Raw genomic sequence first — 12281 nt, forward strand, 5'->3', positions numbered from 1 at the left:
CTTTTTAGCTATCAAAGTTTACGTTAGTCTAGGCTGGGCAGCCCAAAACTCGGTGTCGGCCCTGAAACTAGTCAATTGTATATTAAATCTACTGGTATTTGGGTTGAACCAACAAGATATTAAATATTAAAAGGTAAAAGATTTTTTTTTTTAAGAAAATAGTAGCATTATTCTCATAGTTATGTAAAAACATATTATTATAACTATCAATTGAATTACAAAACTGTTTTTTAAATAGTTAAACCCAATTAACAATGAGTTTGATCAAAAATATCACCTAAAATATCAATTTTTAAGTTTTTAAACCAATTGAATTAGATTCAGATATTTATAAAATATAATAATAAATAATTTGCTATAAATCACTATAATTATTATTTGAAACCAAATTTTAATTAGTTATATATTATTTAATAGTAATATTTGAAATCTATCGAAATAGAAACGGAAGAATTATTATTAGCCCTAAATATACTCTATTTCCCGCCTCTTTCCTTTCACACTAGCGCAGTCTATCAACAATTCCTCTTTTATCTCAGCCATCCTTTCACCATGGGATTACGCGACCTCCATTACCTTCTCCATAAGAAGTTTACATGTTAATTTGCGGCGAGACGTCAAACTAAGAAGCGGCAATCCGGCATTAGAGGTAAAAACGAAATCTAATTTTGAAGAAACATGATATTCTTCATTTTATCAAAAGAATTCAGTCAAGAACCAGGACCCAATTGGGGATTTTATTGTGCATTACTTTTGTGTACACCAACTGTTTGATAGAAAGCCTCAATGAGATTTTATTCTAAAACTAATTACTAAAGTCAAAACACACCTAGTATTCTAGAAATCTTATCATCTTTGAGCTTAACTTCATTAAATTGCAACCCACCAGGTCGTTAAAGTGGGTTGTGCTAGCCACCCCCGAGAATAAACCCGGGTCACAAAAAAGATTGCCTTTTTCTAGTGGATGTTTTCAATTATCAAAATTCCCCTAGCTTTGCCAGATAGATTTTCTCCCTTCCTATAATACATCCCACCACTTGTTATTATGCTCATTTTCTTTGTCGTTTGCTACTTCCATTGCATTTATAATTTCTATAGAGATGAAACAAGAGACACAACAGTTAACATTTTTTTTTCTGATCCTGAAATAATGTCTCAGGAAGTCAGATGGAGTCTGGATCAGGAGAGGGATTTGAATCATCTGCGATGGATGACTATGAGTCATTGATATCCACTACTGATGTTGAGATCTTGAAGCGAGCATGGCGGAATGAGAAGGCTGCTCCAGAGATACTTCAGTATGAGGCATCTTTGGTTCAAAGATCCCAAGAACAGATTCAATTGATGGTATTCCCAATGAAAAAATAAACTTAAACCTCGTCCCTTTTGTTCAGTCTTCAGATTATATTAGCCATTAGTTTATTAAAATTCTGATGATGAACTCATTTCTTCAATAGGAAGAGAATATTGAAGAATCCATGGGGAGTGGCAATGATCCCCTTACGGTGTCGCTGTACCAAATGGACTTGGATAGAACACTTTTCTTGTTGAGATCTTATTTACGTACTCGTCTTTTAAAGGTGCTCATCTCTTATCAGAACTTTCTCATGCAACAATTCAGAATGCTTGCCTTAGATATGCAATAATTGTGGCCTATTATATTATTTAATCATTGTTTTTTGGGGTCAAATAAGATAGATATGCCCCCATCTACTTGGGAAGACGCACATGTGACAAATGTGTATTCTTATTGTTAAGCTGCTTAAGCAATAGTAATATATGAAATCCATTAACTAATTAACACATGTAGATATTCCAGCAACTTGAATGTAGTTATAATTCAACATTTTGGATATATGGTTCTACCTTAATTCACTTAATATTTTGCTCCATTCATTTATCTCTTGTTCTACCATAATTGATAATCCATTTCTATCACATTGTTTTCTCATATAGTTAACTATTTTCGAAAGTACATTTACTATAACATACTTCTGTCTTAACAAGAAGGTGAAGACCTTGTTTGATCTGGGGTTGTTAGAATAACCAAGTGGTTATTTTTCATATAACTCTGTTTGATGTAGATTATGAACAACCAGGTTACTTGGGATTATTTGAGTAAAAAGACATTAGGAGTATGAATATATAATAATTTTTTTTTTAAATAGAGGGTATTTTGGTTGTTGATTTGAGTGATGTGATAAATGAGTAGATTGTTGATTGGATAATTTGGAAATAATCCCAAACAAGGCTGAAGACATTTTGGTTACTTAATTGACTGCTATTTACTCTTTCTACTTTATCGTGTAGAGTCCAGTTCTTATTTTCTAGCTTTATCCAAACCAACCTGACTGATATGAACTTCTAATAGACGTTTCACTTAATTTAATTTTATTTATTTTTCTGTTTTATTAGATTGAGAAATACACGTCCCACATCCAGAAAACTGCTGAGATCTGGGATAGGCTTTCTCGTCAGGAGCAGAAGTTTGCCAAGAGGTGAAGACTTTACAGTTCTCCCATAGTTTTGTTTCAGTTGGATTCACGATAGAAAGTCCTCAGGGAATTGGACTGTTATTTATTCCCATATGTATTCTATCATTGCAGGTGCATTGATGATATTGAAAACCATCTTGATACATCTGTGCTTTCAAAACTTCCTGATCGTTATAAATCAAGCACAAAACAATCCATTATAAGTGAGGAAGATGATATGAGTAAGCAACTTTTCCATCTAAATATTAGTGCAATGATTTTCTATCTACTGCTAATGTTTTATCAAATCTAGAGGTAAAGGGGGGATTTTTAATCCAACAAATTATGATTACACTAACATCTTACATATTTATACTGTCAAAACTATATCAAAACGACTATATTTTATAATATTTCATGTCTTGAAGATATTGAAGTTCTTGTTGTAAGTTGAGTGTGCTGGAAGATTATTCTTTCTCTAGAAGTATATATTGTTAATTTTAGAGTGACATTCATTATTAGAAGTATTGCCCTTGTTAAATGTATTAGTGAAGCAAATGAACTAGAGCGCTTCGTGATGAATAGATGATAAACTCCTAAATAAGCTCTTAAAAGTTATTTTTTTTTAAAGTGACTCTTTTTCATAGATTCATGGAACCGCGATGATCGCATGTACTGTGGGAAAATCTAAACCATACATAGTGTTATGACATGTGGTCATAACCATAGACAAAACCACAATTAACAAAAGATTAGAACGTCAAAAGAACCTACAAAACTAACCGCATAGATAAAAAAAACTCATACCAAACATCATAGAAAATAAAAAAGAAGATTCAACTCTGTTTTGCCAAGGTCAACACTGATCTTGACGCCCTCTGCATTTGCATCCCTATGATTAGTGTACCTCTTGCGGTTTACCTCACTTAGAAGTTTCTGGGCTTTCCTTTCATCCTTGGATTTCTTCTTCCTTTCATCCTTCTTAACAAAATATTTTCAATATCTTTTCAATATTATCCAACTTCTTGTCATTGTAGTTGGCATTAGCACTGCCACACCACAACCCGACTATTTTCTTGAGCTTCGTCAATTTCCCCTCGCCTTTTTTTAAATGGCTTGAGTGTGAAAACTTGAAGCCATGACCTTGTGAACATGAGTTCTTACGCTCTACCACTGAGCTATGAGTTCTTAAACCTATCTTTCCTAGCATATCGGTGCGGCAGATTTTGAGGCTTCAGAAGCATTTCCTCTGTTGATCTCCATGACGCTTGGTGGCACATGGTCAATAGAAGACGTAGTCACGCATGGTAGGATCATCCTCCACTCACATCATGGTACGCAGAGAGACATCTACTTCCTCAAACAGCGCGCCGCTGCTAGGCTCAGCCTCTTCATGAATTGGGTCCTCAGAATGTTGTGGAGGCTCCTCAACTGAGAGGTGATGTTCTGTTATTGGCCAGTGATGCTCCTTTTCTCCTTGCTCAGAAGTGTTTCCCGAAAAATAATGAGTTTCAACATGATGTTTTTTTGTTACCTGATTCGTCACTAACCCCGTGGTTAGAATTCATGAGTAGTACCTGAAGTGGTTAGGATTCATGAGTAGTATCCGAAGTGATGTCGTTTGTATTTTCATGTGAATCCATAGTTTTCTTGCTTTTACATCTTCTCAATGAGTGTATAAGTCATTGAACGAACTCTGGAGTTGAATCATCCGGGACAATAATCTGATAAAATCGCCTCTTCGGCCCATACCCAACCCATTTCCTCATTGAGCAAAGGGGACCTCTCGTAGTACCTCCAATAAAGCAAGTTATCGAAGATACTCGAAGAGACCCTCCCATTAGTAGCATCTCAATCCCCTAGAGTAGTTCCATTTCAAAATATTTCATCCATTGCTTCTTCCAAGTATGGTTCACTCTTCTTCTTATTCCATGTCCATAGTCCAACCTTCGTTTATTAAGGACTTTTCTTGCCTCACTTGATGAGATAAAGGCTACTGTGCCAAGATTTTAGCACTTGGCTGACCGAAATGAGCCTCTAAAGCGATATGTGCCGGGGGAGCATCTTTGTATCCTTGCCTATTCCTTTAGCTATAAAACCTATATATTTTAAAACTGCCAATGTAGTCTAGCTCAATGCTTAGAGTATCTTCTTTTTAAGTGGAAGCCCCCTGTTGTGGGTTTGACTCCTTTGAAAATACATTTTTAAACGATTTTTAAAAGTATTTTCTCCGTTCAAGCTATCATCTACCCATGACAAAAAAAATAAAAGAAACCAGTAAGCAAAAATCATCTTATATGGTCTTGTTAAGAGTTTGAACAACAAAAATTAGTTTGAAAATAGTTAATATCAAAATGGTGTCATAGTTGAAGGGGGGATATAAAAATAAACAAAATTGACAAAATAAATTGAGGGCTTATTTATGGGTTTAGTCACATTTGCTATATTGAACTTAAGAGGGTTTTTACTGCAAGCTTGATCATATATTCATATGTAGTGAATATAAGTTGGTAAAATTCAAGTCTTTTGTTGTCTATTTTAAATGGAAGCAGAATGATTTAAGAAGCAAGATAAATTGTATATAATTGCACTGATGGCTATACCTTTTTTCTTGTATATTCGATGGCGTATAGTTCCAGAACCGCAACTGGATACATTCGTTGTTTGTAGAGCCAAGAGATACTTGGGCGCTTTTCAGCTTGATGACAGGCAAGTGCACCCTCTTTTCTTTAAACTGTTTTTTAACCATTCCTTTTGGTGATGAACTGTGGAAAATGAAAAAGTTCAATGATAGATTAGCATCTTCTTTCTTTGGCTTTTTGCAGTGGTGAATCTGAGCCATTTGACATGGATACTGAGGATGTATGCTTCTTGCGATATAAGGCAATAAAACCGCTTGTGTATAGTGGACAAATCGATTTGGTATGAACATTTTTATTTACTTATATCAACTAACCGTCGTGCCTTGTCATGTTCTTTCTTCTTCTTCAAAAGACAAATTCTATAAATGTAATTGTTGCATATTTGTGTAGTTGCTTGTGCTGTTTTCTGTTTCTTAAAATACTTTTCTTTATATGTGACCAATGTTTTCAAATACTTCTAACAAAAGGCCATCACCCTTCACATTTCATAGTGGTTACTATGTTTTGAAGCATTGTAGATTCTCTGTATTTTTAAATGTTTGAATCCATGCAATGTTTTACCTCACTATGTTAAGACTAGATTAGTCAATGGTCTTAAAATTTCGAGTTTATTCTTAAAGTTGTATGGATTTTACCGTACTATTGACAATAACAAGTAAAATTTTAAACTAGTTTACAAGGTTAAGTTTATCATCTTGAGATTTTATAATTTTACAAAATTTATAAATTTGTTTGATTTTTATCTAAAAGTGAATTTGTATTTTTAACTTCAAAAATAAGTTATTATTTATTCAAATAAATTAATGTTATTGATTTTTTTTAATTATTTATTATAAATAATAATAATATATAATTAATAACTTTTTAAAATAAATCTTTTACTATTTTAATTAAATTAAACTGGATTAAAATTAAGAATTAAAAAACGTTCAATTATAACTAATATGTTAGGTCTACATATTTAAGTTAGTAACTCAATTACTTTTACTTTTTTATATATTATTTGGTTCAAAAGAAATCTCAATCGTAGTCGTTTGATGTATATCATTCGTAATGTTATTGTTATTACGTTTTTTTATATTTGTTTTGGAAAGCATGTGTATAATCGGTTAATTGTTTTTCTCGAGTACGTATGAGCTTGATAACCTATTGGACATAGTCAAAGCTATTAAAATTTCGAGTTAACTTTTAAAATCTTACGATTTCACGTATGATTAACGAGTCTGATTCTAAGTAAACTCTTAAATAGGTAAACTCTTACGATTTTAAATTTACGATAATAAGATTTTACGTTTTTACAAGTTTATAAATAATTTCGATTTTACGATTATATACGGTTTTACTTTTTAAAAAAAATTATATTAATTAAATTAAAAATTAAAGTTATTATTTATTTAAATTAATTAATTGATATAATTAATTTTGTAAATATAATTTTTATAGTGTTATTTACTTATTATTAATTTTTAATTAATTTTATATTAAAATATATAATTTCTTAAAATTGGCTAAATACAAACTACTTAATTATATATATAATATATAAAATTATATATTATTAATTAAAAAATAATATAATAATAAAAAAAATAAAAAATTATAGTTATAAAATTTAAAAGATTTTATTTATTTGAACAAATAATTATTATAATTTTAAATTATAAATATAAATTAAAAATAATTTATAAACTCGATAATTTTTTTATACATTAGTTGTTTATGTTGGGCCTAATCGAATACACATTTTCATAATAACACATTATGTTATATTATTGGGCCACATAAGGATTAGAAAAGCCCAAATTGTGTGGAGAATAGTAACTGAAAAATGTGGTCCCACTCTGTTTTAAGTAATTACTTTATTTATTTTTTTTGTTATTGGAGGTCGTTTTATTTTCTCTCTCTTCAACTCATATTTCTTTCTAGAAAAGTCCATTACTGTCATTGCCATCGTCCCTTTCTAGATCGAATCCAGAAATCAAACACCGGCCAACTGGAGAAGAAGAAGAAGAAGAAAGACCTAACTACTTACTTAGGTTCTCTCTCTATCCGCCATTGTTGACTTCCAATTTCATCTTAAACCACCTGCATTTCCCTTCTCACTTCCCCTTCTCCACTATCTAGGGTTTCCAACTTCACTTATTTTTCAAATTCAAATCAACAATGCAGGTTCGCACTCTTCTTTTATTCTCATGTTCTATCGTTTCTACGTAAATCAAATCTATTATGAACTGTGCTGAGTCGGAGGCAAGGGAGGTGTTAGGTCCGGCTGGGAATAAGACAACGCCGATTAATAATAATACACGAAGTCAGGTCTCGAAACCGCTAAGGAAAGTGGAGAAGACGAAGGAATTGAATGATGTTAAGACGAAGAAAGTTGTTGTTAATACAATGGGAGCTTCACAGTGTTTCACTTCACCGCCGGTTGTGAAGCAACATGAACATAAGCTGTTAAGGTCGAATTTGTCGCTTAATGCGTCGTGCTCGTCGGATGCATCGACGGATTCGTGGCATAGTCGTGCTTCGACTGGGAGGTTAAAGAGTTTGACTCCGACTGCAATGCGGAGGAAGCAAAACAGTCCTAAGTCGGAGAAGTTTGATAAACTCATCGCAGATGCTGATTCTTCACCGGTTAAAAGAAGGTGTGCTTGGGTGACACCAAATACTGGTGAGAACTTTTCTTGCTTAATATATCTGATTATTGCTGCATTTTGTATTTGAATTACTATACTTATAGTTTTGTATGGGTGAATTACAAGACATTGTATATATATATCTTCTTTATGTGTATGCTAGTCTTGATGCGAATTCCATCCATTTGTGTAGTACAAAGAAATTGGGACCTAGTTGTGCTAAATCTCTTGATTAGGGAGAGCATTGAAGTGAAGGTTCTATTAATAGGAGATGAAAGGTTGCCCTATAATAATGACTTTACCCACCTATAAAACATACTTGAAAACCTTCCAAAAGCATTCTGCTAGTTGCAACTCCAGCAATAATTAATCTCATTACTTGCATTCATTATTAGTTTGATAAGTTGACTATTGAAGATGAACATGGAATCCTATTTTGTTATTAAGGCCTGGACTAGATAATTGCATAGGAAGTATCATCTTCACATTCTTCAGTATTTTCTTGTACACATAACATTGTAAATTGTAGATAAACGAAGATTATATGTTTATGTACTTGGTCTGTGACATCCTACACTAGGATAAGAAGCTTGGAGACAATAAGGGCCTTAGTTTATACTGTCATATTTGCAGTTTTATTGATGGTTGGATTTTTCTTGTATAAATTATTTGTCTGGAAGTTTTACTGTTCACTAGAATATAGTTTTTCTGGTTGTAAGGTTCTGTTGCCTCAAGCAATTTTAGGCCTTTTTAGATGAAGGGTTAATCAATTAATCAACTAAAATACTAAAACATCCATACTTTATTTTTATAACATTTAAAATATTAAATATAAAACATATTTTAGTCATTTAACCCAAATAACCCTAAATGTCAACTTTTTAATCAAACAAGGTTTTTTTACTGTTCCAAAAAATAGGTTATTGAAAATAATCTACATTAAACAAACTCTTAATGTTAGTACAAAAGATCCTCTTTGCTTGTTAGAGGATAGTTGTGGGAACATGAAAGATGTTAAGATTAGAAAAAACTTCAATTTAGTAGTTGTTTATGCATTTAGAAAACATTTCTCTAACATTGATAATATGAAATCACTTTCTATGATAGTTTTTTTCATTATATTCAAAATTTAATTAGTATGATAGTAAATTGTATCCAGGAGATGGTAGTTAAATGAATGTTAGTATTGGAGAAGGATTATGAAGGGAGACTAGAGTTCCAATGGGACAATCACACGACAACACGTATTATAATTAATTATTGTTATTTAAATATAAAATAATTGGTGCGGAACCCTAGTTCTATTAATTCTCCGGCCACGTGTTGTCATGTGATTGGCCCATCGGAACCCTAGTCTCCCTTCCATATAAGTTTGTTATTGTATCCGACTGTTGACAGGCTTGGTATAACATGAGAAGGTATTTATCTCTCATTTGCTCACTCTCTATACATATTTAATAAACAACTTTTTGGATCTTCTTATAAAGGAAGTGATTTTCATTATTTGAAAAGTTGAATAATTTGTGGTGAAACAAGCAAACAATTACATCACGACAAGGGTTGCCTAAACAGAATATACGACAAAAGAGAAGCATCAAGAGGTCCTAAGTTCAATTCTTGTAATGCCCTTCATAAATTGCAGAAGCGAATACAAATCCTTTTTTAACCTACTAGGGTAGCTCAAATGAAAATGAGTCTTACCTAATAGACCAAAAGTCTAAGGTTCAATTCCCACTAAGATTGTATAACTTAAGTGGGGTTGTGCTAGCCTCCCCCAAGAAAAACATGTGTCTAAGAATTTCTTTTATCACACATCCTTCTGTCTACAATACTTTCCATGTGTAGAATCATTGATATTCTTTATTAATTGCGATAGATTAACATCTATGGAATGTTATTTACTTTCAGAAACTGATTGGTTACCATTTCATTTGTTTTTTGTGAAAAAGATCCATGCTATTCAGCCTTCCATGATGAAGAATGGGGTGTCCCGGTACATGATGACAAGTATGTAACCAACTTTTTTTAATTTATAAATTGCTTAGTTAATTTCCTTTCACTATAAATAAACCAATGTGTAAAATAAACTTGCAGGAGGCTGTTTGAACTGCTGAGCTTTTCGACAGCTCTGGCCGAACTTACATGGCCTGCTATACTCAACAAAAGGCATGCTTTCAGGTAATTGATTAGTGAAAAAGATTAAAATACCCTTTATTATTTTGTAAAACATTTTGAATAATATGGATATTTTATAGGGAGGTATTTGTGGAGTTTGATCCGAATGCTGTGTCAAAAATAAATGAGAAGAAGTTTGTGATGGCAGGATGCCCAGCGAATTCACTTCTGTCAGAACTAAAGCTGCGTTGCATTATCGAGAATGCACGACAGATGTGCAAGGTATGTATGTATGTATGTATGTATGTTGTAATTTGAAAATAGGATATAGTATGAAATTGGGTGGGTGGTAATAAATAATAAAAAATGGGTAAAATTTTGTAGATAATAGAAGAGTTTGGGACGTTTGACAAGTATATATGGGGGTTCATAAACAACAAAACGATAGTTGGACAGTTTCGATATGCTCGTCAGGTGCCAATAAAGACATCGAAAGCAGATGCGATAAGCAAGGACTTAGTGAGAAGAGGGTTTAGAGGTGTGGGGCCGACAGCAGTATACTCGTTTATGCAGTGTTGTGGAATGACCAACGACCATCTGATAGGTTGCTTCAGGTTCCATGACTGTATTAATAATAATAGTAATCTAATTGCTGCTGCTGCTGCTGCTGCTGTCTGTGATGAGGAGGATAAGAAGAAAAAGACAATCAAGAACGAGGAGATTGACGACCAAGAAGAAGAAGAAGAGGCGAAGAGGAGCGAGCAAGTGGTGGAAGAAGAAGATCCATTGGAGCTGCTGGGACTGGTTTGAATATCGATTATTGTTATCTCCGATTGTAACTAACTTGTTTCATTTTCCTTTGTTTGTACTGTTGTTGTTGTTGTTGTAATTGGGTGGGCAGGGCAGCATTGACTGACTAGAGAAGAAAAAGGAAAACTGGTTTCTGTACAAATGATGATGATGATTCTTATTCAGAGTTTCTTTAGTGTTTTTTTTAGTGCTATTATTATGATTATATGATGTTTTGTTCATGGGATGAAATTGTATTGTGCTTCCTTCTGCTCACCATTTCTTGACCATTTTTCTCTTGGAACACTTACATAAATTAGATTTGTGGGTCAAGTATGAGACTTTGTGATGAAAAATATTGTGAACCATTGGAAGATTCAAAAACAATGATATGACAAAATTCAATTCAACATAATTCTTACTTATTCACTCTATTTACTTTGATATTTATTTTGTGGGTAATCGAGTTATAAGAAGTTTTCATATTTGCTTACAAAATATGTTACTTTTGTTAAAATTAATACAAAATTATTATATTTATTTAATAAAATATAACTTTGAAATTAAAAGATATTAATTTATTTTTTCGCTTAAAATACCATATCCTCATTGCCTTAGTACTAGATAGATAGGGGGAGATGGTTAATGAGAAACTTTAGGTTAGTAAAAGGGCTTTAGCACTAGTAATACCAAAAAACTTGAAATTCTGATTAACTAGAAAGCATTTTTGTTGATCAAGTTAATGTTACTTGCATAGTCAAATATGTGAAAACATTATTAGAGTATGAAGTTGGATGACAAGGAGTACCATACTCTTCAAATAGTTAAGTACTCATCCTCGAACCCGATTTATATTTTACTACACGATCCCAACCCCGATGAGTATCAATATATCTATTATCATCCTTGATTTATAGGGTACTCAATCCCCGATGAGTACCTCATTACCCAATTAAATATTTATACGATGATAAAAATTTAAGAAAAAAAATATATAACTTTAAGAATGTTGATGAAAACAAAAGGATAAAACATAAATGTTTACTTATTTAGTAGATCTTCAAAAAGTAAAAAAAAAGTGTTATAAAAGATTAATAACTAATAAGAGATAAAGATTTTTATTAAAAATATTAAAAAATAAAGTTGATTGAAAGCAAAATAAATAATGTATTTATTATGATATTTGTCATGATTGGGCGTGCGAAAAGTCACATAATTTCTTAATTAAAAAAACATTTTATTTTTAACATAAATATAACCGGGTTTCGGGAATACCCAAACCCGATCATCGGGTACCCCAATATATGTAGGTCAAATTGTCATAGGTATGGCAGTGGCCCAACAGGTCTGGTATATGAAGGAATAAGTGTTCACAGGGTCAAATTCACGGTACCAGTGATTTTTCCATGGCTAGTAGTCAAAGAGGTTTGGCTTTTGTTCCTTGCTTCTCAGATTAGGATAAATGAGATATAGTAGTGCTTGAAATAAGTGTTGACTAATGACATGTGAAATCTCAAGGTCTCATCAAACCGCAAAGACTATCAAACCACACCTAGCTCGGGCAAAGAATTAAACATTTCAAAAGTTCCATGAAATTTTGAAATTTCAAACACAATGAACCATGTTAG

General features: G+C 32.4%; 2 protein-coding genes across 2 annotated transcripts; both read left to right on the top strand.

Moving 5' to 3' along the window:
• Positions 1–487: 487 nt before the first annotated feature.
• On the top strand, positions 488–5652 carry LOC124945762 (DNA replication complex GINS protein SLD5). The gene is made up of 7 exons (XM_047486254.1): positions 488–649; positions 1160–1347; positions 1458–1580; positions 2416–2498; positions 2607–2716; positions 5108–5183; positions 5300–5652. The coding sequence occupies exons 2-7, from the start codon at positions 1168–1170 to the stop codon at positions 5400–5402; spliced, it is 675 nt and encodes a 224-aa protein (XP_047342210.1). The 5' UTR covers positions 488–649; positions 1160–1167; the 3' UTR covers positions 5403–5652.
• A 1388-nt stretch (positions 5653–7040) lies between these two features.
• LOC124910654 lies at positions 7041–10872 on the top strand. Its single transcript, XM_047451327.1, has 5 exons — positions 7041–7784; positions 9699–9756; positions 9844–9927; positions 10005–10146; positions 10249–10872. Exons 1-5 carry the CDS (start codon positions 7343–7345, stop codon positions 10672–10674), a joined length of 1152 nt encoding a protein of 383 aa, XP_047307283.1. The 5' UTR covers positions 7041–7342; the 3' UTR covers positions 10675–10872.
• Positions 10873–12281: the final 1409 nt, after the last annotated feature.

The sequence above is a fragment of the Impatiens glandulifera genome, chromosome 7, assembly GCF_907164915.1.
Source record: "Impatiens glandulifera chromosome 7, dImpGla2.1, whole genome shotgun sequence".
In the NCBI taxonomy this organism is placed as follows: Eukaryota; Viridiplantae; Streptophyta; class Magnoliopsida; order Ericales; family Balsaminaceae; genus Impatiens; species Impatiens glandulifera.

Coding starts and splice junctions, on each gene's coding strand:
- LOC124945762 (XM_047486254.1), top strand. CDS start 1,168: ATGGAGTCTGGATCAGGAGAGGGATTTGAATCATCTGCGATGGATGAC. Junction 1,581..2,415: donor TACGTACTCGTCTTTTAAAG/GTGCTCATCTCT, acceptor CTGTTTTATTAG/ATTGAGAAATACACGTCCCA. Junction 5,184..5,299: donor GCTTTTCAGCTTGATGACAG/GCAAGTGCACCC, acceptor GGCTTTTTGCAG/TGGTGAATCTGAGCCATTTG.
- LOC124910654 (XM_047451327.1), top strand. CDS start 7,343: ATGAACTGTGCTGAGTCGGAGGCAAGGGAGGTGTTAGGTCCGGCTGGG. Junction 9,757..9,843: donor GTCCCGGTACATGATGACAA/GTATGTAACCAA, acceptor ATAAACTTGCAG/GAGGCTGTTTGAACTGCTGA. Junction 10,147..10,248: donor ATGCACGACAGATGTGCAAG/GTATGTATGTAT, acceptor AAAATTTTGTAG/ATAATAGAAGAGTTTGGGAC.